Source organism: Pyrgilauda ruficollis, unplaced genomic scaffold (genome assembly GCF_017590135.1).
Source record: "Pyrgilauda ruficollis isolate IOZ18807 unplaced genomic scaffold, ASM1759013v1 scaffold48, whole genome shotgun sequence".
NCBI classification, from domain to species: Eukaryota; Metazoa; Chordata; class Aves; order Passeriformes; family Passeridae; genus Pyrgilauda; species Pyrgilauda ruficollis.
The window spans coordinates 8,453,341-8,478,349 of NW_024526377.1; the positions used below are offsets into that span (position 1 = coordinate 8,453,341).

Genomic DNA, 25,009 nt, shown 5'->3' on the forward strand with positions numbered 1-25,009 from the left:
GAGCCAGTCCAGCCTCTTTCTTTAGGTTAGTCCAAGGCCAACTCTTTGGCCTGGCTAGCAAAATTTTAATTAAGAGTTTCACTGTTCTGCAGATTTTAGCAATTTGAGCACAAAGGATGGACAGCTCCTCACTTTGTTTGCTGCATTCTGATTTTTTCAGCTCCTTCAAAAAAAAAAAAAAAATTTTTCTTGTCTTAGAGACCAAGTTTACAAAGGACATGTTCCATTGTTTTCCTAATTCTAGAACCTGCAGGTTTTGGTGTCCAAAAGCAAGTTCCACTTCTAGAAAATTCAGACTCTGCTAGGAAAGCACACGGAGCAGTGGCCAAGCAGTTTCCTCTCTTTCCTGAGATACACAGAAAGACTTTCTAACTCTTCTTAAGGCAATTAAACCTTCAGTCACTGAGACAACTGCACAAAGTTCTTCCTTTTTAGTTCTTTTCAGCAGGAACATGAGCCAGATAAGAATCACAGAACTATGAATCCAAGATCATCAAGTGCAACCTTGACCAAATATCACCATGTCCACTAAACAGCACCACGAAATGCCACATCCAGTTATTTTTTGAACACTTCCCGGGATGATGACTCCCCCAACTCCCTGGGCAGCCCCTTCCAGTGCTTAACAACTCTTTCAGTGAAGAATTTTTTTCTAATACACACTGTGAGTGTTTTGAAACAGGGAGATTTTGTTGCTCTGAGAAAGGAAGGTAAAAATTAAGATGCAAAATGAAAATGTACCAAAGTCAGAATCACAGACAGACTTCTATCCCCATTTGATGTTCTACATATCCTTAAAAAGCTTGATGGTCAAAGTTTGATTTTTTTTTCCTGAGTAAGATGCAAGCCTGTGAGCTGAACAAATGAGGCAAAGAGAGCATGAGCTGAGCCTTACAGACTTTCACACATTAGGCTGGTACAAGGTACTCAACAGATGGCAAGATTCCTGAAAAACACAGCCAGGATTTTTTTACATGGCAAAGCAACAGTGAGTAGAAAATACTATGGGAAATGAGAAGAGACAAAAACAACAACCAAAATAAAAAAAAAAAAGGCAGAAAAGCTTCAAAGAGCTCATTGTATCATATTAACAAAAGACATTTCTAGACAAGGGTAGAAACATGTCAGTGTTCCAGAGGAAGAAAATCAATGGCACAGACTTTGCTCTTCTGATGCTCTTGGTGCATGGGAGACACTCTGCAGGTGTCAGAACTGATCTGGGGCCTCTCTCCTGTCTCTGGACAGCAGCAATCAGAAGTTATGGGCAAGCAGAGCTATTTGAGATTCCTGCTCTCAGGCTGTCTTTCTGGTATTATTTTCCATACATTCCTCACTGGAGTGAGCTGGATATTATGAGAATGGACATTAGAGAAACATCATTAAATTTTGTCCAAAATTCAGAATGCGTTTTTTTTTTTTTTTTTTCTTAAAGCAAAATTATTAAGTTGACCTGAATTCCTCCTCCTTTTCTCTTTCAGCCAGTATTCCCTAAATATTTGTTCCTGGAATATAAAGACCCCTGTTTATGCCTTCCTGTTCCTCAGGAGATTCAACACACACATCTAGGAGAGCCTGGTGTGATGAACACTCAGCTCAGCAGCACTTAGCCTGGCACTGCAGAGTGCAGAAAACATCTTTTTGCACATAGGTATGTCACAAATTCTGATTTTCAGAGGGAAACAAGGTCCCCTGTATACAGTAAAAAAAAAAAAGAGAGAATCTCCACAGGCTCATTGTGTTGCCTTTTCCATCAGGGACTTCTCAAAGCAGTGGCTTTCACAAAGGAGGTGAGGCGAGCAGAGCTGCCACTACACAAACATCTGAGGATTGGATTGTTTGGGTTTTGTGGGGGGTGGAGTATTTTTACTCCACAGAAATCAAAGTTACTATTCAAAAGTTATTAGTAAAATACAGGGTTATAACTACTCAGATCTGGGGACAGCTTTTACTTTTCTTCAACTCACCTCCCTTAATGTGAACATCACTCCCAGGAATATTCCCTGAAGTGGTATAGAACATGATAATAAAATTATTTCTACTTTTATTAATTTTTCAGTTAAAAATCTAACGATCACCCACAATTTCAAATCTATTCCATCCAGACCTGGAGATCATAACCCACACTTGGACACCAAGTACAAAGAACAGTTGCAATTCAAACTATTCTACTTCTTTTGTGGTAGAAAATTTGCCATGGTGAAGTTATGCATTATAGTTGCATGACAGTACCACCACAAAGGAAACCCAAAAGGTCAGTTTCAAAACTGAAACATTAAAAAAGTGTTCATTATAATTCATAAAACTTTAAAACTTTACAGAAATACAGCTTCAAGAGCAAAACCAGCACTTTGGGGGCAATCATCACTGAGCTGTATAATAGTGAAGGAAAAGCAGTGTCCTCCTTCCTTCAGAATTTGACATTTCTGTCATACACAAAAGTTATGAAAAAAATTCTAAAAATAATTGGTCCCACATTATCTCATTTATAATAAGTAGAGCAAAAAGATACCTAGGGCAGAAGGCCCTTTATTTGCTTTAAAATCCAGTGGTGGAAATTGCAGGTAAGACGAATTAGAGCTAATGGTAAAATGCACTTTTAAAAGGCTATTTCACCATTACAGGAACTGCTGTAAGGACAGAGAAAGTTTTCTGCCACTGAAATATTTCCATAAAATTGGCTAACTTCCAAAAATGCCTTCTTTAGCTCAGAGTTCTTGGTTTGATGCTGAAACCTCAGAGGTAAATTTATCAGGATCAGTAGAAAGTTTTCCACCAAGGCTACAAGAATAGATTCCCAGCATCTGGATAACATTTCAATTTTTTTTATAATTCAGATCATTTGCTCTCTATTTGTAGCTATTCCTCTCATTATTCTAGCCTGGAGCACCCATAGTCTACAGGTGATTACCAAGCAAGCAGATAAACTCAGGGAGAGGATTTGGATTGCCAACAGCACTGCACTGACCAACAAGAGGTAGAAAAACAAATGAAGAATAAGATGGAAGAATTGAAACAGAAAGACACAGACAGCTGCCCATAGGGAGCAAGCACCTTGCAAGGGGCAAGATCCAGAAATGGCTTTTGGTAAAGGATCAAGGTTCCAGACAAAGAAATACTAATGCTGATTTTCTCCAGCAGTGAAGAGTACAGGATTTCAGATGATTTTTTTTTCATATTCTTAAGAAATAAGATTACATCACCTGTTTCTCACCCTCTTTTTGGGATTGAGCATTTGGTGCTTATTTTGACAATATTTCCAACTCTACATCTTGTGTGATCTTGGGCAAGTCATTTATTCCTTATTCTGGACTCTCAGCTGTTGCATCAAATGGCAGCAACAGTAATAATTGTTTATGACTTGCATTTAATAGTAATAAATATATTACTTGCATTTGCACAGTGTCTAACCAAAAATGAGTAGAATTTCATGTAATTACTCAAGAAAATTACTGAAATGGACTGCTTGCCTTGCTGGACATTTGATACAAAGATATAACCTAGCTGAAAGTAAACTTGATAAAATTTAGACACATTAGCTACTGCCATGAAGCAATCTAGAAGTCTCCTAGCTCCAGAGATTTACTTTATTACAGAATATGTATTTTTATTGCTTCTTGTCATTTATCTTTTTCTCTTCTCAGACCTATTTCAGCTAAACCAATAATGTTTTAAGAGCCCCAGGTTTAAAATTAGCAAGTCATTCTGAGTTCTTCACTCTTACCAATCTGCAAAGTGTGATGTATTATGCTCACTCTATTTAATAACTACAGACAGCTGAAGCACATCCAAGTCACTTATCAGTAATATTTATACTAATTTATCATCAAACTACACACCTCTAAGTGGTGCAGCAAATACTCCACACAAAAACTACATGCACCAGTTTAAAGGATCCATTTCCCAATGCAATATTCATAGTACTTTAGATCTTCTACTACCACAGAACGTGCTTTTTATTCCCTTTAAACACAAGAACATTAGGAATTAAATTTACTCTAAGATTACACCTACAGAAAATCAGGTCTAAATAAATCATAGAGAAACATCTAAGAAACGACACTCTATTTGATCAACACCCTTAAATTCCTACACTTTCCCCACTTCACATAACATTTTTACATCACCTGCTTTTCCCTCTCTCACATCATCAGTCACTGCAATTCACAACAGGATCAGCAATTTAATGACAACACGGAGAAACCAATTTCACAAAATGACCAACAAAATATGAGCTGGATCTCTTTTATCTAACACAATATTAAAAGCTGCATTTATTTCAGTCTCAAGGTTTTTTCCTCTTTGTCTTACAAAGAATTTCCTCTCCTCTAACTTTTGATAACTTTAGATAATTTTCATTGCTTGGAATTTCAGTATTTTGAAGTCAATCTTGTCCTGCTTTCCCTAACAAAGAGTCAGCCTCTGACTGATCAATGATATATTTAGCACATCATCATTATTGGTACTAAATTAAAAAGCTTTAAACACATTTGTAAATAAATTGAAATTCTCTTAAGCAATTCCTCTTCCAGACCATCTTACTAAAAACTTGCAATCTAGGACATTTAAACCTGGTTTACCCATAAACAGAAAATGTGGAGCTTGCTGGGATGATTCTCCAGTCACCTTCCTCAGTGATACAAAGTTGGTAAAGCAGATTCTGAGGTTCCCTTTCAAAAACGCTTTGGCATCAATCACAGCCACCACAGTCTGCACTTCCCATTTCTTCTGTGCAAAACTACAACACCTGACCTACCCTTCTGGAGTCCCCACAGTGATAAATTACTAAACTTCATTCTCTTTCTCATACTCCTGGGGAAGGCAGCTATTAAAAATGCCACTTCTAGCTAAACAGAACATTCACAGTCTAAAGATTCTACTTTTCTTTTATGAAGATGCTCTTTATCTCCTTGGCCAGCTGCCCAAAAATCAGAACAAAACTCCAAGCCTTACTATGATCTGCCTCTATGATTGAGGAATTGAAAATATTTCAGCAAAAAAAAAAGTTATTTGAAATGTTAAGAAACTGAACTTGCCTGCAGATTTACTTATTTATTCTGAAATGGAGAGAAAAAACTATGGCACACTGTTTATCACAGCCTGCAGTACAGCTATTCTTCATTACTTGTCAATGCACTGAGTTTTGTGGGTAAAAGACCACAGAAAATTACTAAATCAATAAAATTCATGGCATTTCAAAAAAGTTCCATCAAACATTTGAAAGCAAACATTATCATATGCAGGGTGAGCAATATTTAAGTAAAAATGCAGCATGAGGCTGAAACCAACTTCAGCAGCAAATGTCTGGATCTACAACACAAGCACTGTAAATGTACACGGGTAAGAATCAAGTAAATAAGGCACCTGAAATAAAGAGTGGTCTTTGATCCAAACCCTGTCTGACCTACCTCATCTGTTCTCATTAAAAGAGGAAAACTAAGCATGCAAGAACTTGCAAGCGCAAAATAATGTGCAAAATCCCAAAGGGATTCTCAATTTGTGACACCTGACCATGGAGCACACAGCAGGTCATATTCTGAGAGCTCCAGGCTGCAGGGGCTCTCTGACCTCTGGAAGAACATTTTGAAGAAATTTATCATCTAATGCAAGAGCATTCACACAAATATCTCAGTTTCTCATTCTTAAAATTTCTTACAGAGCTGACTGGACTTTCACCACCCTGTTCCAGATGTTTGTTCCAAACCTCCTTCCCTCCACTTCAAGTTTCCAGCTCAGCAGGTCTTCACATGAGCCCATCTTTATTATTTCTCCATTATTCTAACCCAGTCAACTTCCCCTCCTTTTCTCCCCTCACTTTCTATACAGCCAACACCCTCCTACAAAAGCCAACATCAGTATTGAGATTTTTTCCTGACTTATCACAATGTCATTATGGATGTGACCACCTCCAGCTGGTCCCATAAGCTCTGTTTATTGTGTTGGTGTCAACTTTCATTTCTCTTTGTCCATCTTTAGATGAGAAAGAGATGAAGTGTGGTCTATACAGGAGATTGCACCTGCAGCTACTCCTGATGAGAGATTTGTTTGGGTATAAGCAGGGTATCATCACTTGTTTTCTGAGTGACAATGAAGTCCAAAAAAAGTGCTTTTGACAGGCAGACAGTGAATCCATCCAATTTTTTTCTACTAGTACTTTATAAATTTTTTAATCCTCCTTTCATGTCAAATAAAATGGGAAAAATAGCAAGTTCTAAAACATATTGCATTGAAATTGTAGATACTACTGGGATAATATTGAATGCAAAATACAAGACAAGCTAAATGAATTGAATTTATCCAAATCCAAGGGGCAGTAGGGTTTTTTTTCCCCACCCCTGGCTCTTGGGAATAGATTTAGTCAAGTATTTTCTTAGTATTCTGAATTACAGTCCTCTCTAGGGCACAACAGACTGTTCCTTTCTTGAGAGACCAGTTCACAGAAGAAGAGAGGAAGAAGAGTGGAGAGCAGAAATTGTGTGGAATACTCAACTATTTATAGAACTCCAGGGAAGGTAAGCAATGCTCAGCTGGGCAGGGAAGGAAAGCTAAAAGCATTTAGACCCAGACTGCTCAAAAATTGCCAGCTCTCATCCAGATCCAGATCGTAATCAAATTTTGCCAGACAGGTACCAACTGCCAAAACCCCATTTCTCCCTTGTTTTTGCAGAATGACTCTATTTTTATAATCCACTTTATCTCAAAAAAACCCTGCAAATCTTGGCCAGGAAAGCAAGAAAAAAACACCTTGCTGACCTGGCAAAGGTTGATATGGATCACAGCTCCAATCTGAGCAGACTTCAGGAGACATGAGTGGCCTTCTGGCATGCACATCACAAACTGTCAATTATAAAAAATAAGATATGTACTATTTTGATAAAAATCAGATTTGGAAGTGAAGGAGCTTTGTTTATTTTTTATCTTCTACCATCTTGAAAGTTATTAGGAAAGCAAGAGATACAAACATAAAACTTGACATGTTTAATACTGAGGGAGAACTCAGGGCCACAGAATTTATAAGCATAGTAATGAATTTCAAAATAGGACAGTGTGGAAGTACAACATCTAAACTGGACTATATATTTGTGCCTAAGATCTCATTCCTATAATCACATTTCATCAATTAAATGTAAATTTCAGTTGTGTTCTATGGACTCAACATCTACTCTAAATTCAGCGGCACTCAAAATTATTTAAAAATTAAAAAAAAAATACCACTTGTTCTGTTTAAGGCTTAAACTTAGACTAGATATAAGGCTTATTCAATAAAAGGAGTTAGAACTTAAAGTATCAACAATATAAAGTTTATCCCTATCAGCAGCACACTTTCACATAGAAGAGTAAAGCCTGAGAACTGAATAGAAAAAAATCCAATTAAGGCTTGCATCTCATCTTAATACACTGCTGAGTAAATCACAAAAGATACATTAAAGACAGTGTGTTAAATTAAATTAGCTCTACATACTGTATTTTAACACTTCCTACCATTTACTGAGAGTGCAGGAACAGAGCAGTTTTATGAGAGTACTTAAAACCTCTCCAGCTTCTGCAGCTGAATCTCCAGAATTACAGCTCACATTCAGGATGCAGAGGGAAATTCTCCTGAACAAACAAGTCTCAAAACAAACAAAGAAGTCAGCCAAATCCCTTATAAATTATAAACCAGCCCTGTCTGCCAAACAACTGGCCAGTAAGCACTGGGAATGTTTAACAGCTTAAACCAAGGTTTTAAAAAACTTACAATATGCTTTCAAAGTTTTCATCACCCAGCTAAAAGAGTTCTCCACTTCAACTCTTCATTTGGGTTGGACTGATCTCTAAAGCTCAAGTCCTTATGGAATAAGGACTGAAGTGCCAGTTTGTTTCTCCCATCTGACAAGAACTAGACCACACCACATAATCTCAGCTTCCAAGCATGAAAAGCAGTGCAGAATTCCCCAGGTTCAAACTGACACTGTGTTTGCTGAGAGATTATGGCATCTGGTTACATTTCTCACTGCAGCTTTTGCATGAAGACATAGAATAGTTGAGTATGTGAACACACTGCAGTGTTACTCAAAAAGTCAGAGATTCAGCCTCAAACCTGACATTCACACACCACAGCAATGGTGAAAGGCTGAGTTACCCTAAGCAGAGTAATTCATCCTTTCATGCAGATGCACCCTGGAACAACCAAGGAGTTTAGACAAGGCTCAGCACAACAACCCAGCACTGAACAGCAGAAAAGAGTATCTGAACATGATATTACAGCCCGAGATTCTATTCAGCTTGAGGGTATAAGCAAGTTTTATGATGAGGTCATAAAGCAATTTCTACACTGAATTTATGAGCTCATTCTAACAGTCATTTCCAGAAGCCAGTGACTGGTTTATTAGGACACAGCCTACAGCAAAATTGGAAACAGAGATTGCAGAGAAGCTCAACTGCAATATCCAAGACTGAAGCACAAAATCTGTAAGGCAAACAAGTAGGGAGGGAAGGTTTAAGCATGAGGCTTATAAATATCTGAACAAGGACATTTCAGAATCAGCAACACGAGAAGCATTGATTTACACTCACTTTCATTTGCAGAAATTCACTTTTATTTGAACATGAGCTTATGTACAGCATGCAGGATTGAAAAATAACCACTACCCCTGAATATTCACACCAGATACCTATTGTTAAATCCTGAATAAGTGACAGCAGTGTGTTTTCACCACACATACAAATTGTTTAAGATCCATCTTGCTTCTTAACTTAAAAACTCCCACTTGCTTCTTACATTAGTCCTTGTCAAACCACTCTAATTGGAACAACAATAAATCAAATGTAACCCAGAGCTCATCCCAAACTGCACTGTGAGGGACAAACAGCCCACAGACCCAGATCTGTTCTGCTGCCACAGGGAGAAACTCAAGGATCTTTTAAGGAGGTTCTAGGGAACTCAGAAAAGGTTCATAAATATCAAACATTTTGAGACTCAGCATCAAAGGGAACCTTGGATCCTCTCTCGTGTGCCGATCCCAGCTTGTTTCATTTCAGACAGTAATGTCTGAGCAAAAGCATTTGACAATGAACATAATTCATGTACCCAAAGACACCCAGAGAGTGTCAAATCCAGAGAGACTCAAATCCAAAACTGCAGCGAATTCCTCAAAACTCAGCCAAGATAACTGGACCACAGCACATTCTAATTATATCTATGAATCCTTAATTGACTGGATTGTGTACAATAACTCCCTGTATCTATGGTTTGGAAATTATCTGGCTTTCATTTTAAGCTATTGGTGGTTCCTATGTTGCTTCCTACTAAAGAACAGTGTTAAAACAGAAGTCACAAGCAGAAATCCACATTATCACAGAATGACTAAAGAGGCAAATATATCTTCTCAGTTGTAACAGGTAATTTTTTCTGGTCATTTAACCACTACCCACTATGTCAGTCCACGTACATATCGACTTAATTATGTGCATAGCCCAGTGAATAAAAAAACATTTTAGCATAGGTCTAAATAGTTTTGAGCTCCATAGGCATTTTTAATCCAAGCAGATCCAATTATTGGTTTATAGTAGTTTAATTGGGACTAACTCCAGGCATGCTACAGGTGCTGTACAGCAGTGATGCTCATCAGGCTCAGGACACAGAGATATTACTCAGCAAAGAACCCTTTGATGCTGTTGGAATGTGTATTCTCTACTCACCATAGTTTTGAACATCTGAATGGTTCTTCCATCACAAAATACCAATTAAAACAAAATTCATTCCATAAACCTGGCAACAGGACCCAGCATGTGCCTTCCCACCACAGTTTTGCTACATATGTTAAAAACCAAGTTTCTTCTTTACAACCCTCCAACAACCTTCTAATACTATCACACAGATCATTGAGAACCTGCAACTTCTTGGTTGCCAGGACAACTGATTGACAAGCAGAAAGTGCACAAAAATGCTCTTTTCTTCGTGTACTTGGTGCAAAGTTCTGAATTTCTAGATTTTTTAGTCCTATCTTGAAATAACACTCCCATTGCTGCCGTCACTGAGAAATGTCCATAAGTCACACGTTCTACACAAAGCTCTGAACTTCAAAATTAATGCTGGACATTTTATTCACTTACATAGCAATTTTTTTCCTCAATCATGCTCATTTATATTTATAAACAATTGGGAAACACCTTACTATGCCATAAAACACAAAAGCTTTAGTAATTTTGCTAAGACGTTTCCTATGCTGCAGTCATGTTTTCTGTGCTGCAGAATCAATTGATGATGAATTAGCAGTGCTAATGGTCCAAAAGAAACACACTTACAAATTAACAGTTTCACCTGTTTACTGCTCAGATAGAATTGTGAATATTCTCACTGTGAAGGAAGCAAATTCACAGCAAGCCACTGAGAAAAGCAGAGCCTGTGTTTGCTTCTCAAACACACGTGAAGCCAAATTTTGCCACCTACAACACTCTAATTCCTGACAGGATGAGCTGATGCAGAACACAGATCTGTGCAGGGAATGTGTCAAACACTGCACACAACACAACATTCACCAAAAGCTGGGAAGAGATCAATGAAGTGCTGCAGTTCACTATTTACAATCTTTCTTATTTTCACCTCACATTACATCTTCTTCAAATCTGGTCAATATAAAGCTACATTTATTTTATGCTCTAAACAAAACTTTACACCTTCAACAGGTAAGATCTGCCACTGAAAAGCAAAGAGCAGCTTAGGCCAGGGCACTCTTGATAAGCCCAGTGCAGCTTCCATCTACACAGCTCTTCTTCCACCTACACAGCTCTTCTTCCACCCTGCTACTTTTCTTTACTTTTCCTTTGTCTCTCTCAACTATTCTGTTTTATTACTTGTACGAACATCACTAAAAAAAACTCACTGCCAGAAAGCCAAGAATTCACAGAGAAGCACCTTCCTACAGAGTAAATAGCAGAGAAAGCACCACGAGGTGAGCTGACAGCTCCCCCAGTACACCACAGGGACAGCCAGCTCTGCAATTTCCACTCTTAGCCTGATCTTTCTTCACCTTTTTTGTTTGTTGCCTCTAATATAACAATCCAAACACAGAACATCAAGCTGTGCTAAAGAAGACCAAAGGGAAATATTTATGAGACAAGGAAACCTTTGTTTTTTAATCATACAACAAACCGCAGCACAGCACAACTAAAAAACCATGGGTTTTACTTATTTTGATGTCATTCCCCTACCTTGACATGACTGAAATCACCAACTTTGCTGCTTTCTTGGGGATTCAGAGGCTTGGTCTCCACTCTTGGTTTGACAACCTGCCTGAAAGGACTGGAGAGTGGGAGTCCACTGACACTGATTCCATCTGGAAAACAGAACAAAGAGAATTACTTTCTTGTCTAACGCTATGTTTTGTTCCAATCAATTTATATCTTATTATCAAAGGGAGAGGAAAGACACAAAAAGTGATATTAACCTTTTACACAAAAAGACAAAACAAAAGACAAAGATTATTTGGCTGTTTCTCCCAGAACACCAAAAATAATTAAACTTGAACACACCAAAAACTTGGTGAATATCGCAGGGACGGATGGAAACTGCATTTGAAACATCACAACAGAGATGTCAGAGTTAATAATATAAAATTAATTTTAGCATTTACAGTATTAAAATAAAAATCAAGGTTTTCCATGACAGTGTGATCCTATCAGCTCCTTAAGATCCTTAAATTAATTTCTAGTACAACAATTTCTTTTTAAAGCATATATTGTAGAAAATGACAGAAAATAGAGATGTCATGTTTTGTACATCTACTAATGCAAAAATAGATAAAATAGTTCTCACTTATAAAGGCGGCAGAATGGAAACTTAAGGTTTCCATTGTAAGGGTCAACAAAAAAGCTTAAAAATACCCTGAGAGGAATGTTCCCAGTTCGGTGCTTATTCTTAGTCTGGGTACTGGCACACACAGGGTGACAAAGATACAACACAACAACAGCTTCTGTTAGTGCCAACAAGATGTAACTTGAAGGTAAATAAATGCACTGCAGCATATTTGGGGTCCTCAACCCAAAAACTCGAAGCACAAACTTAAAATGTTTGAAAATTACTGCTGAATCAACAGAATTAGAAGAACAAGAGATTTAAAATAATGAAGTTTTAACAAACAGTAAAACTAGATTCACTATTTGTTATTATTTAGATTTACATCCCAAGAAGAGAAAGACTTTGTTCCTTGATGCTGTGCAGAGCAACTGCAACCCACAAACACCAACTAAATACAAGCAAAATCTCATGTACAGCAGCAGAGACATACAGCTGAACACACAGGAACCACCAAATTGTGACACAAAATCCAAACATATTTCCTAAATTGCTCCCATGAAATCTGGACATGTTGAGGATACATTCCTCAAAAGAAGAAACCCTAAGAACAAGGTGGAACATGAAAGGGGTTTTGTTTCATTAAACTTCACAGGTGTCCAAATGAGAAAACAAAGGGAGTATTCCCATATTCCCTTACTTGCAATTTCCTTCACTAAGTAATTCTAAAATGCACCTTAGCACTGATAAATATCCTGTTCTGTCAGTTCCTGGGGAGAGCAGGACAGGAGGTGAGAGCACCCTGCCTGTGCAGTGCAGCAGGACCATGAAAAAGACAAAATACAGAAATAAATACAAAACTACATTTGAGACTGATAAATATCCTGTTCTGTCAGTTCCTGGGGAGAGCAGGACAGGAGGTGAGAGCACCCTGCCCGTGCAGCGCAGCAAGACAAAATACAGAAATAAATACAGAACTACATTTGATCACAGGCTTTGAAAGATGCTCTTTCAAAATGAAAATTAGAAGTTTTAATTGAGGAAAAACATTCTTCTCCAACTGATGAATGATTTTTCACTAGTTCTATATTTAGAACAAAAACTGACACTGACTGGTGCATAAAATTGCAAATTAAAACCTGAAAAGAACCAAGTATGAAAACCTGCATGGCATTAGTCAGATTTTCCACTTTTTATATGGCATGAGCTTTACTTCTTTGAGAGAAGAATAGATAATACCTAAAACAACATCACAGAGATACAACTAATGCCTTTCTTAATTATTTTATTCTTTAAAATCCCATTTTATTTTTAATTTCTACAGAGGGGGGGAAGAGAAGACAGTTAAAACATTTTCTCTGGAAAGAAGACATTTTTGACTCTCTAATTTGTATCTGAAAAAGGAGGTTTTCTAGCAAAGGAGACATCAGGATGAAAGGGAAGTCCAAGGTAACTTGGTAGTGGTTGAACTTTCTGTCTCAAGTCTGTGGCACTCTCACAGAGACAATGCCAGGCACTTTGTTATGCTGCAAATGACTCAGCCCTTTACAGCCTGGACTGCTCAAGGCAACTTCTCGGCCAGAGGACAAAAAAAAAAAAAAATTTTCTACCACAAACAACTATTTTTAAAAATTATTTTGTTTCTTCTGTTCTTTGATCAGGCAGCAATGGGGGAAAACACCTTGCCCAGATCCCCTGCAATACATTAAATAGAATGGTGGAAATCCTGTTAAAAACCCTGGTAGGCTGAAGAACTTAATGGTGGCAGGAGAAAACATTGAGCACCAATGAAGCAGTTCTCCAAAAGTTTTACATTATTGATACTTATATTTTTTGAGATTTCATACATTTTACTTTCTCTCATGAAGTTTGGAGAGATGAAGATGCTCAATCCACTGGAGTTTCATTTTGTCAATCCCTATTGTCAAACATCCTGAGCAGCCTTGCACTATAAAAAGTATAATTATCTTTCTACTCTGTCCAGAAATTTTCCTAATTTCAACAATCCACACTGAATATTTCCATGGTAACAGCATATGACCAACACTTTTCCCATGGTAACTGCAAAAACACAGCTTGCCTTTCCAATATCCCAGTCACTGCTGTCACAACAGAGCACAATCTCTTACCAGCATTTCCTCTCTCCTATCAAAATTTAAGTAAATTGTCAATTTAACTTCATTAGCCACTTTCCAAGCACACTGCACAGAAGAATCCCACAAAATTTCTTACTTGAATGAGGGAAGTGCATTCAGGAAGTTAAATGTGTGGATTTACAATGCAGAAAGCACAGAAGGAAGAGGTGGCACGGGACAGCTCCTGGCCCATCCCACTGTCCTGGGCAAGGATCACTGGCCTGACCCAGGGGACAAAAATGGATGCACTTTCAACAGGAACATCACAGCTATGGAGGTCTCAAACTCCACAGCAAGGAAACACTTTAAAACTGTGTTTTAAGTGCCACCACAGAGGCTGGCATTCTGAGGCAATGTCCAGGGAATTCCATGTCACAAAAAATGGAAACAGTGGAAAATTTTAGGCTGAAGTGCTGCTTCTTTCCAGCAGAATTTCATACAATCCAACAGCATCGCAGACCTGCTTCCTGCAGCTTCCTGAACAGCAGCACTGGGACCCCAGGAGGGGCAGGAGGAAGAAGAATCCCAGAATCATTCAGGTCAGAAAAGGCCTCAGAGATCACCAAGTCCAGCCTGGGACCGGACATCATCACGTCCATCAGCCCAGAGCCCGAGTGTCATGTCCAGTCTGTCCTGAAACACCTCCATGGATGGAGGCTCCATCGCCACCCTGGTGATTCCAGGGAGGGAGGAGGGGCTGCTGGCCTGGAGCAGGATCCCTTCCTGCAGCCCAGGGATGTTTCTGGGGGGATTCTGCCCCTCTGCTCTGCTCTGGGGAGATTCCCCCCCAGTGTTTTGTCCAGCTCTGGGGCTCCCAGCATTGAAAGGATGTGGAGCTGCTGGACCAATTCCAAAGGAGGCATCAAAGATGCTCAAAGGGCTGGAATGCCTCTGCTCTGAAGACAGGCTGGGAGAGCTGGAACTGTGCAGCCTGGAGAAGAGAAGGCTCCACAGAAAACTCAGAGTCCTTTCCAGGGCCTAAAAGGGATCCAAGAGAGCTGGAGAGGGACTTTTTGCAAGGCCATGGAGTGACAAGACAAGGGGGGGTGGCATCGAACTGACAAGGAGAAATTCTTTATCCAGAGCATGACGAGGCCCTGGCACAGGTTGCCCAGAGAATCTGTGGATGCCCCATCCCTGGAAGTCTTCAAACCAGGTTGGCCAGGGCTTGGAGCAACCTGGGATAGTGGAAGGTGTCCTGCCCATGGCAGGGAGGTGGAATGAGGTGATCTTGAAGGTCCCTTCCAATCCAAACTATTCTATGACGCTATGTCACAGAATCATAGAGTTTTTGGAAAGTACACAGCTTGATCATAACATATGAAAACTAAATGCCACCTCAACCCATTTGTTTATTTTGTCAATTCTTGCCTGATTGAAATCTCAAAACAAAAACTTCTTGGTAGGCAACATCTCATAAGAACACTGCAACAGCTTTGAAGTACTTCGGGATCCAAGAGAGCTGGAGAGGGACTTTTTGCAAGGCCATGGAGTGACAAGACAAGGGGGGGTGGCATCGAACTGACAAGGAGAAATTCTTTATCCAGAGCATGACGAGGCCCTGGCACAGGTTGCCCAGAGAATCTGTGGATGCCCCATCCCTGGAAGTCTTCAAACCAGGTTGGCCAGGGCTTGGAGCAACCTGGGATAGTGGAAGGTGTCCTGCCCATGGCAGGGAGGTGGAATGAGGTGATCTTGAAGGTCCCTTCCAATCCAAACTATTCTATGACGCTATGTCACAGAATCATAGAGTTTTTGGAAAGTACACAGCTTGATCATAACATATGAAAACTAAATGCCACCTCAACCCATTTGTTTATTTTGTCAATTCTTGCCTGATTGAAATCTCAAAACAAAAACTTCTTGGTAGGCAACATCTCATAAGAACACTGCAACAGCTTTGAAGTACTTCAAACATGCAGAAAAACAGAAAAAAAAAACTCGAGACAGGAGAATCTGCTTGCTGAACTTCAATGCCTTTTCTTTTTTTTTTCCCCTAGAAAAAGATAACTGTATTCTCATGATGTGTGCAAAATTCCAGAAACTTGCTGTGTGCAGCAACAAAGAGCAGAATAACACCAGAACACACAGAGTTTGAGGCAATATAATCCACCCTTCACACCTCAGGTGGGCACTGAGATGCAGCTCCTTCCCTCCCTCAAAAATGTGCTCAGGACCATCAGAGGAGGGACCCCAGGCAGCAGCACTCCAGGCAAAGTTCCTGGGAATGCAGCAGCTCTTTGGCTCCCAGGAGCAGGGCACAGCCAACATGAAACAGACTTAAGGTCTTCTTTGAAACCCCATTACCTTTGAAGACAATAATTAACAATAACAAATGCGCTGTAAATAAGTATTTATGTCCTGAGGTTGTTGAACTGAACCAAAATTGGAAGATAAATTTACAATAAGGGTGAATGCAATGAAAGAGAACAACTGAAGTGTAAAGAAGTTCATAATATTCAGATTATGTATGCAGATTACATTAGATGCTAAAATAAAGTGCCTCAGCAAAGGAACAGCATAAAAGGAGGACAGGTTTACTGGCCTGTATGTGCCAATAATCAATTTATTGCTGTTTGCCTCCTGTCTATCTTAGTTATTTACATTGTAAAGATACACCAGCTCTCTGAATATTTGTGTAGTGGCTAGAGTACTATGGCACTAACATACATTGTTTAAAAAATCCCACCCTATATTACTCAAATCATGAGATGATTTATCTGGTTTAAAGTGCAGAGAGAAGAGAAGAGAAGAGAAGAGAAGAGAAGAGAAGAGAAGAGAAGAGAAGAGAAGAGAAGAGAAGAGAAGAGAAGAGAAGAGAAGAATATTTTTTGAAGTTACACAGTGATGAATTTATGGAGGACACAGAAGCATCTGTATTAAAAAAAAACATAGAACATAAGAGAAAAAAACCTCTCATTTACTCATTTTAACAGTACAACCAAACTGGCATCTTCAAACTGTAAAGAAAAAAAAAAAAAAAAAAAAAAAAAAAAAAAAAAAAAAAAAACAAACCAAAAAAAAACCACCTTCTTAGAAATGAAGTCACTTCAAAAGAATACTCAGAATAATTAAATGTTATAAAGGCTACCAAGCAGAATAACATGGAAATTATAATAATGCAACATCTCTGAGTACCCCATCATCATCATCAGTGATACCATTATCCTAATAGAGTCCTCTAGGCTACTTAGTTTCTTGGAAGAACTGTCAAGAGAACATTTAAATTCCAAACCAGGTATCATTAAAAAAAAAGGCTTTGTCTGTACACTGTGTAAGTGCAGGGACATTTTAAAGTAGATAAAATCTGGCCATTAAAGCAGGAAAACAACAAAGGGAGTATGAAAAATACACTGGTCTTGCATACCAATGTTAAAAAATATTCAAGATTAGTGCTCCTAGAAAATTGCTATTATTGCTCTGCAACATTTTTCCCCCTAGAGTGATGTCTTAAGTGTCAGCTTTCATATTTTCCAGATTCTGTACTGCATTAGTTTATAACTCTGAACTTCATATAAAGCATTAACAAGTTCTCTTCACAGTTTAGTCAGCCAAAACAATCCTTTTCCAGCCCGAGAACCAAGGACACCACTGCAGCTTCAGGCCCAAAAAGTACAAAAAACAGTGAATTGAGGACAGCAAACTGGGAGGATGGGACGTCATAACCTGAAGCTGCAATTGGACAATTAACCCAATATGTAAATGGACCAAAACTTATAATAGTGTGAAAATTCGTGACTCAGGGTCCATCTTGGGTGGAGCCATGGCCAGGCTCTTGCACTGCCCAAGGTGTGTCCTTTGAAGGCCTTTTTAATAAATCCCTGCTTTATTCTTTTAACACTGCCTAGCTTCTGTTCTAGGCAGCCTCTCCAGGCACCAAGAGAACGGAAGGAGAGACTTAAGACACAGATTTGCTTCTCTCTCAATGTGTAATTAATTAGTTCCTTTGATGAGTTTATGAATTTAAATATTCTCACACATGTCTTTAGGTTCCCTATGCAGAGAATAAATGAACATTAACATTCCACATAATGAAGTACTCATTGCAAATTAATTCATTAACTTTGCAAAACACTGTCCCCATGTTGCAGGAGCTTTTTTAAAAGCCTCAAACGAGTCACCCTGTCCAATACAGTCCAGAAAGAGCAGCTATTGTTCTCACCCCATTTTTAGTGTCAGGGAAATGCTGAATTGCAGAAACTGCAGTATAATAGCTGGAAAGGGGAATTCATTATGCTCACAATGTGAGTATCCTGTTGACATTTTTAGTCACCTTAACAGGTGATAGAGATCTCACTGCTTCAGCTCCTTGCACCTGGCTGTACCAAGAAGATCAAGGGCTTCCCCCTGCCTCACCCAGTATAACAACCTCAGCATCAAATTAAATGCCCATGCTGACCTTCTCAGCCAGAGGAGGAACCCTGAACCATCCAGCTGAGGGACAAGAGAGCCAAAATTTCACTAAGATTTGTAGCAAACATGGATCTCCCTGCATGGATCTCCCAAATCTTGGTCAACTGGCTTTAAGACATGGAATCACAGAATTGTTAAGGTTAAGAAAAAACCTCCAAGATCATCCTTGTTCAACTCTCAGCCCAGCACCAACATCATGTTCACCACTAAACCATGTCCCCCAAGTGCCACATCCACACATGTTTTTGGAACGCTTTCAGGGTCAGTGATTCCAGGGCTGGTGAACAGGGCAGCCTGTTCCAAGGTTTTCCAACCATTTCAGTGAAGAAATGTTTCCTTACATCCAGTCTAAACATCCCCTGGTGCAACCTGAACCCATTTCCTCTCATCTTGTCTTTTGTTACCCGGGAGAAAAGACCAACACCCAATAAGATGTGAAAATTCAGCATAAATAAATGGGGGGAAAGAATCCTGAACTTATACATGCAGTAAAAGGCTCTCAGGATATAATTTCTATTGAGAAGCAAGATCCTGGAGTTGTGGTTCACACATTCATGAATCTCCCAAATCAATGTTCAGCAGCAGTCAAAGAAGCAAATGATAAATTCTGCATTACTCCACAATTGCAAGGAAAGTAATATAAAACAAAATAAAGAGCACCATTAGGTCATCACATGAACACATAAATCAGCTTTCAAATAGTGTGTACAGCCTCCCTCAAACAGACAGAACTGACAGTTCAAAAGGGACAAGGCTGACATGTGGAGCAGTTCCCACAACAGGGACAACTAAGCCCTCAACAGTTAGAAACCCCCAGTCTGCTGTGACAATACCCTGGGAAAATGCATCAAATCACTGCAGGAGCCATGGTTAGATGTCCTGTTACCGCTCTCATGCAATTAAACAACCTGGGAACACAAGGCCCCCACTAAGTGCAAAGCTGCTAAAAAGTAATTTAGCTGTGACTCTTCTTGCCACGACATGTTCTGAAGTGCTGACAGGAAGAATGAAGAATTTTAGGAAGGAGAAACCCACTAAGGATGAGTAAAAGTGCCTAGAACCAGAGAAACCACATACAGCCCTGGAAACTCCTAAGCTAACAACAGTTAGAGACCTAGAGGAAAACAGAAGTATGTGCACAATTTTTCCTGTATTGTCCCACTGGAATCTGCTCTTAGCCACTGTCACAGTCAGGATGGTCACATGAGCTGGATGGTCACTGAGCTGATCCTGTACAGCCACTCGTGGTTCTGCTTCCTTTAATCTGGAAAACCACCCAGCATTTTTCTCTGTGAGGCAGCACACCATCAACACACCTCAGCAATCCAGATTTATAGCTTGGTTTACTTTCCAATTGGATAAATGTGCATCATCAAAAACATCAGTAATTTATCCCTTCTGCACCATGCCCTGATTACAAACAGTGCAAAAGGAAACAATTCCAGCAGCAAATGAAAAGACATGGAAGTAAAAATTGCCCTACTAAAGACATTGCTTTTAAGAGACAAAAGTATTTTGATCACCATTGTAAATGTGATTGGTCTTCAAAATAAAAAGGTACCACAGTACCCTATGATTAAAAGTCATGTCATAGTTGCCATTGATTTTTTCTAGTTCTTTACTGTTCTTCCCATCAGGCTCTTACCTCCTCTGCAAAGTTTAGCATTTGTAAAGTTAAAAGTAATACATAAAAAATAAAGTACCAACTAAATTTTCAATATACTTAGCCTTCCTAATAACACTTTCAAAGGACAGAGAGTACACACCACCCACAGATACCAAAGTTCCAACAAAGCAGTAATGGATCCTACTCCTTTATCATCACTAAATGAGGAAAGGTTGAATTGCTTCAGCTACACAACCTTTCAGAGAAGCAGGAGGTAGCAGGAGGTAGCAGGAGGTAGAAGTGTTCAAAGATTTTGTTCATCTGTAGTCCCATAAGAGCTGGATACAGGTAAACAGAGGCCAGAATCCAAATCCCAAATACCCCAAGTGTTCAGTGTCCATACCATGAAGCGTGTTATCTTCACCACCTACAGAATACTTGGGGTTTATGTTATTTCATCAGAAAATCTCCTAGACAAGTGCAGCTTCACAGCTTTGTGGACACTGGGCAAATGAAGGAATTTTTCCATATATATATGTGTGCACATATATCTATATATACATATCTACTATGAAATCTCACTTGCTATCAAGTGGAATTTCTCAAAGTCTCAATTCCTTGGCACCCATGTTTTCACAATGTCAGGGTGTGCTCTTCCTTCACTATCAGCAATTTCAACAAGCTCTAAACTGAACTGCAGTGTAGCAACATTGTAGGGTTTGTGCAGTAAAGCTGTAAAATATTTTTAAAGTATCTTTATATTTTACATTAGGGAGATTTCAAAACCAAAATCTTTCAATCATTACTAACAACTACTATAATTTTTATCTAAATGCATTTGGAAGGTAACTCACAGAAATTATTCCTACTCAACCTGAATAAGCTCTGCATGTAATTTTGTTGTATTCTTCTGTACTGAAAGATTACTTATAAAGGTAATGCATATTGCAAGTGGATCCTGGGAAAAAATCCAAATAACAGAGAGTTTTTAATACAGGAATATCTTGTTTTATCAAGGTAATTTAATCAGTGCAAACATATCAGACAAACGAAAAAATACAGAGTAGAGTAATTACTCCAGAAAGACTGTGTTTTTATTATAAAAAGGAAATCCTTATTACAAGTATCTCGTACTTGTAATTCCAAATAATTCTAATAGAAGCAAACACTGTGGCTTCCTTTTATTCAAAATAAGTTTAAACACACTGCACTTTCTCTGCAGTCCAAATATTAGGGGAATTCTGCCTTAAATTTCAGTCTGTCACTTTAGGCAAAACTGCACTCAGCAATTATTCAGAATGCTGCAATCCTGGATAATTAAATAATCAACTCAATGCTATTTTTCTTTAAACCCCACTAATGTTTGTGAATTATTTTTCTTTACCCTCATAAGGTAAGGATACAAAGAGATACCTTAAAACCACTGTCAAAAATATTTTTAAAGACAACAGGGCAAGGTCTCCTGACGGGGAAGCTGGGCCAGACTCTCATGCCCACAGCTCTCTCAAAAATTCACCCTTCAATCTGCAGAGCTCAGCCAAGGATTGACTTTGCTTTACAAGACACAAATATTCCAACACGCAGCCACATCTCAAATCAGTTTAACACAAAGGGCACAGCAATTAGAGAAGTGTTTCCAGCAGCACACACAACCCTCCAAAGCAAGGAGAAATGAAAAACTCACCATCACTGAGATCCTGCAGAAGGTTTTCTTGGCAAGAAAAGTCCAGCTTCACTTTAATGTTCACAACAAATGTTGCGATCTTTCCAGGTTTTAGAGGAAACTGGCAGAGGGTGTCTTCTAGATTCCAACTCAAGAAATCTCCATACAGCTTCTCTGTATCAAAATAAATAAATATTTCATAAGCACAAACCCTGCATTAAGGAAATTTCAGTTTTGAACTGCTGTAGAGAGTACTAACCAATCTGTCATGTCCTGTTTAAAGTCTAAAATATTCAGAATTAATGTATTAAAATTAATGTAGCACTAGAAAGATAGAGAAGTTATTGGGTACTGACACTGACCTGGAATCACACAGATCACAAAGCTCAAAATATGAATTTAAGTGAAGAAAATCACTACCAGAAAAAAAAAACCAAACGTGCACAATAGGCAGCATTAAATATAAACTTTAAATATAGCCTGCAGGGGTTCTAAATGTTCATGTAGTTTTGAATCCTACACATTTCAGCTCAGGAGGTGTCACATGAATTTTTGTTTCATGAAAATAACCCAAACTTAATCAGCTGAAATTCTGAAACAGCTGTAACATCATTCTTCAGTTATTTACTGAGCAATAAAGAACGTTAACAAGACTACTGGTTTTCATCTTTTTATAAAGTCCTTTCTTAAAGCTGAGAAGCAGCTTTTTAAAAGACCCAATCATTAAGAATTTCAGACAGGATTAGTCGATGACAAAAGAAAATTTGTTTAATAAATTATGTGTCATTTGTCCACTTGATATTGGGGATCTGTAATTATTAAGTCCTCCCTCATAAGCCTGACATGCCAGAAAATTATACAAGGGGGAAAAAACCCCCAGAATTTACTGTTCATCTACACTGGGTCTTCAGTTCTGGCCAGGGTCAACCCACTCCATCCATAAATTCATTCCTATATGCAAGACCAGAAAATGCTAAATACTACAAGAAAGTCTATTGGTACAATAAATAAGCAGGATGGTTTGGCTGGGAGAGCCCTAAAAATATGTTTATTGATTTATTATAGCAATGCATGTTATCTCCAAAGTATATTGGAGAATTCTTCTACAAGCTCATTTTAACACCTTTTGAGCCCAGCTTTGTGGAACAGGGACCACTGAAAGTCACACAGCTCATCTCTACCTCCTCCCAGGCCACCTGGTAAGAAGAAGGTAATTAAAATCTGCTGTGATTTCAGAACCTTTCCAAAACCACCCTCTAAGATCCATGTGAGGGAACAGGGTGGGCAGACTGCCTCAACTACTACAGCCTGGAATAAAGGATCTTTCAAAAGGAGCAATCAGAATTCCAGATTATGTCCAAATCATGTTGATTTGCACAGGAACCTTTCGTTTCCCTTGCTAGGAAAAGAAGAAAACAATGACAATATTTTTTCCATTAACTTCTACCTAAACAATAATCTTTGCCTGAAAGGTATTCTTGTCACATATTCTTGTGTCCTTCCCCATCAAATCAATAGTATAGATTTCTTTAAAAAAAAAAAAAAAAAAAAAAAAAAAAAAAAGACAAGGTAAAAATAAAAAAATCCTCCCAAAAATTATTTCCTTAAACTCACTCCCACCTCACCTAATGATTTAGCTGGAACCATATCACAATTCTGATAATTTTCTTCCACTTTCAAGAAAAAAAAGTGAGTTGGTAAGTATAGCAATCTCTATCCCCTTTTCCTTTTAAGTAAAAATCCAATATGCTCAAGGAGTGTTTTCCCTCAGTGTAAACAAAGAAGGATATATCCCAGGCAGTGGAGCACCAAACTCTTTCCAAAATGGGTTTTCATTAAGAGCTCTATTTGAAGACATTACAAGTGAAAAGACTTTTGAAGTGAGAACAGCCCTTGCAGATACTTTCTAATTAACACCGGTAATTACTACACAAGATCTAAATGCTTGAGCTAAAAGCTAAGCTGTAGATGTGGAGAAACAGCTAATTTATATTTATCTGACACTTGGTTATAGTTTAACAGTGTTGACCTTGTTCAGTAATCAGTATTACAGTGAATTATACTCTGGCTTCAGACCTCCCAGTTCAGTGGAAGGCTGAACTTGCATCTTTCTCAAGCCCAAAATCTGTGTTTAGCAAACATTTAAGTTACAAGCAACTGTTACCAGGAGTTGTAAATAGCAACCTGTATAATTTGACAGGGTGCTCAATCACTAAAATCCTAACAAATATCACATAAAAGCTTACCCTGAAATTAACTTTGGGTCATCCTAGGCCACTCTAACTTTTAACAGATTTTAAGGTCTGCCAAAAAAGTCCACACTGACATTTTGCATAGAGAAACTTGATAGAAAAGTCTTCTGACAACATAAGAACTTCAACTCTTTTCAATCTTAAATCCTCTGGTAAATCTAGCTTTTTGCTGTAGTTTATTTTATAAACTCAAAATAACTATCAGTTCTAAATGCACTAGCATTGGCATTCAGACATTTTAACTTCTCCTAGACCTGGTGGATAGAAATGAACCTGCAGGACTTGTTATGCTCTTTCCAATGAGATAACACATTTAGGAAGGAAAGAAATTATTGCACAGAGGCAATTGTGTTCAGAGCAGAGTGAGAACATGTGAGAGGAACAACTCTGCAGACACCAAAGGTCAGTGGAAGAGGGGCAGGAGATGCTCCAGGTGCCAGAGCTGAGATTCCCCTGCAGCCCAGGGGAGCCAGGAGAAGGACTCCTCTCCCTGAACAGCAGCAGGAACGAGGTGTGATGAACTGAGTGCGACCCCCAAACCCCCTCCCTGTGCCACTGTGGGAGAGGATGGAAAATCTGGGAAAGAGGGAGTGGTGGGGGGAGGTGTTTTCAAGATATATTTTACTTTCAATATGTATCTTATATATTTTATATAAGTTTTATATTTCATATTTTACTTTAATATATTTTAAAATCTATTTTCAAGATATATTTTACACTTCTTATTATCCTGTCCAATTTTCTTAGCAATAAAATTCAATTAATATCCCCAAGGTGAGTCAGTTTTGCCTGTGACAGTGATCAGTGAGTGATCTCTTCTGGTCCTTAACTCATGAGACTTTCATTATATTTTCTTCTCCCTGGCCATTTGTGGAGGGGAGTGACAGAGCAGCTTTGATGGTGCCTGGCATCCAGCCAGGGTCAACCCACCACAATAACCTGACTCCAATTTGAAAGAATTTACCAAGTTTTCTTTAGAAAAAAAAGGGAAATAGATCTAGTCCTGGATATTCACAGGTCTTCCTGAGCCTCAGAGCTGATTTTTCATTTGTGGTCTGGCAGATGTGTTCAAAGGCCATGGGAAGAATGCAGCTGGACAGGTGAACCTGTTTCTCTCCATTTAAATTCCTGAGGTCTGTCACTTCTAGGAAAGATGAGTGAGGATTT

At 38.7% G+C, this 25,009-nt stretch overlaps 1 protein-coding gene across 5 annotated transcripts in view; it reads right to left on the reverse strand.

The window, feature by feature from the left end:
• TRAPPC9 (trafficking protein particle complex subunit 9) overlaps positions 1-25,009 on the reverse strand; it is a 441,472-nt gene that overhangs the window by 349,965 nt on the left and 66,498 nt on the right. For all 5 annotated transcript variants that reach the window (XM_041479415.1, XM_041479416.1, XM_041479414.1 and 2 more), the window contains 2 exons: positions 21,612-21,764; positions 11,191-11,315 (listed from right to left, as the gene is read on the reverse strand). In XM_041479415.1, the coding sequence (XP_041335349.1) occupies positions 11,191-11,315; positions 21,612-21,764 (278 nt within the window). The remainder of the gene's footprint in view (positions 1-11,190; positions 11,316-21,611; positions 21,765-25,009) is intronic.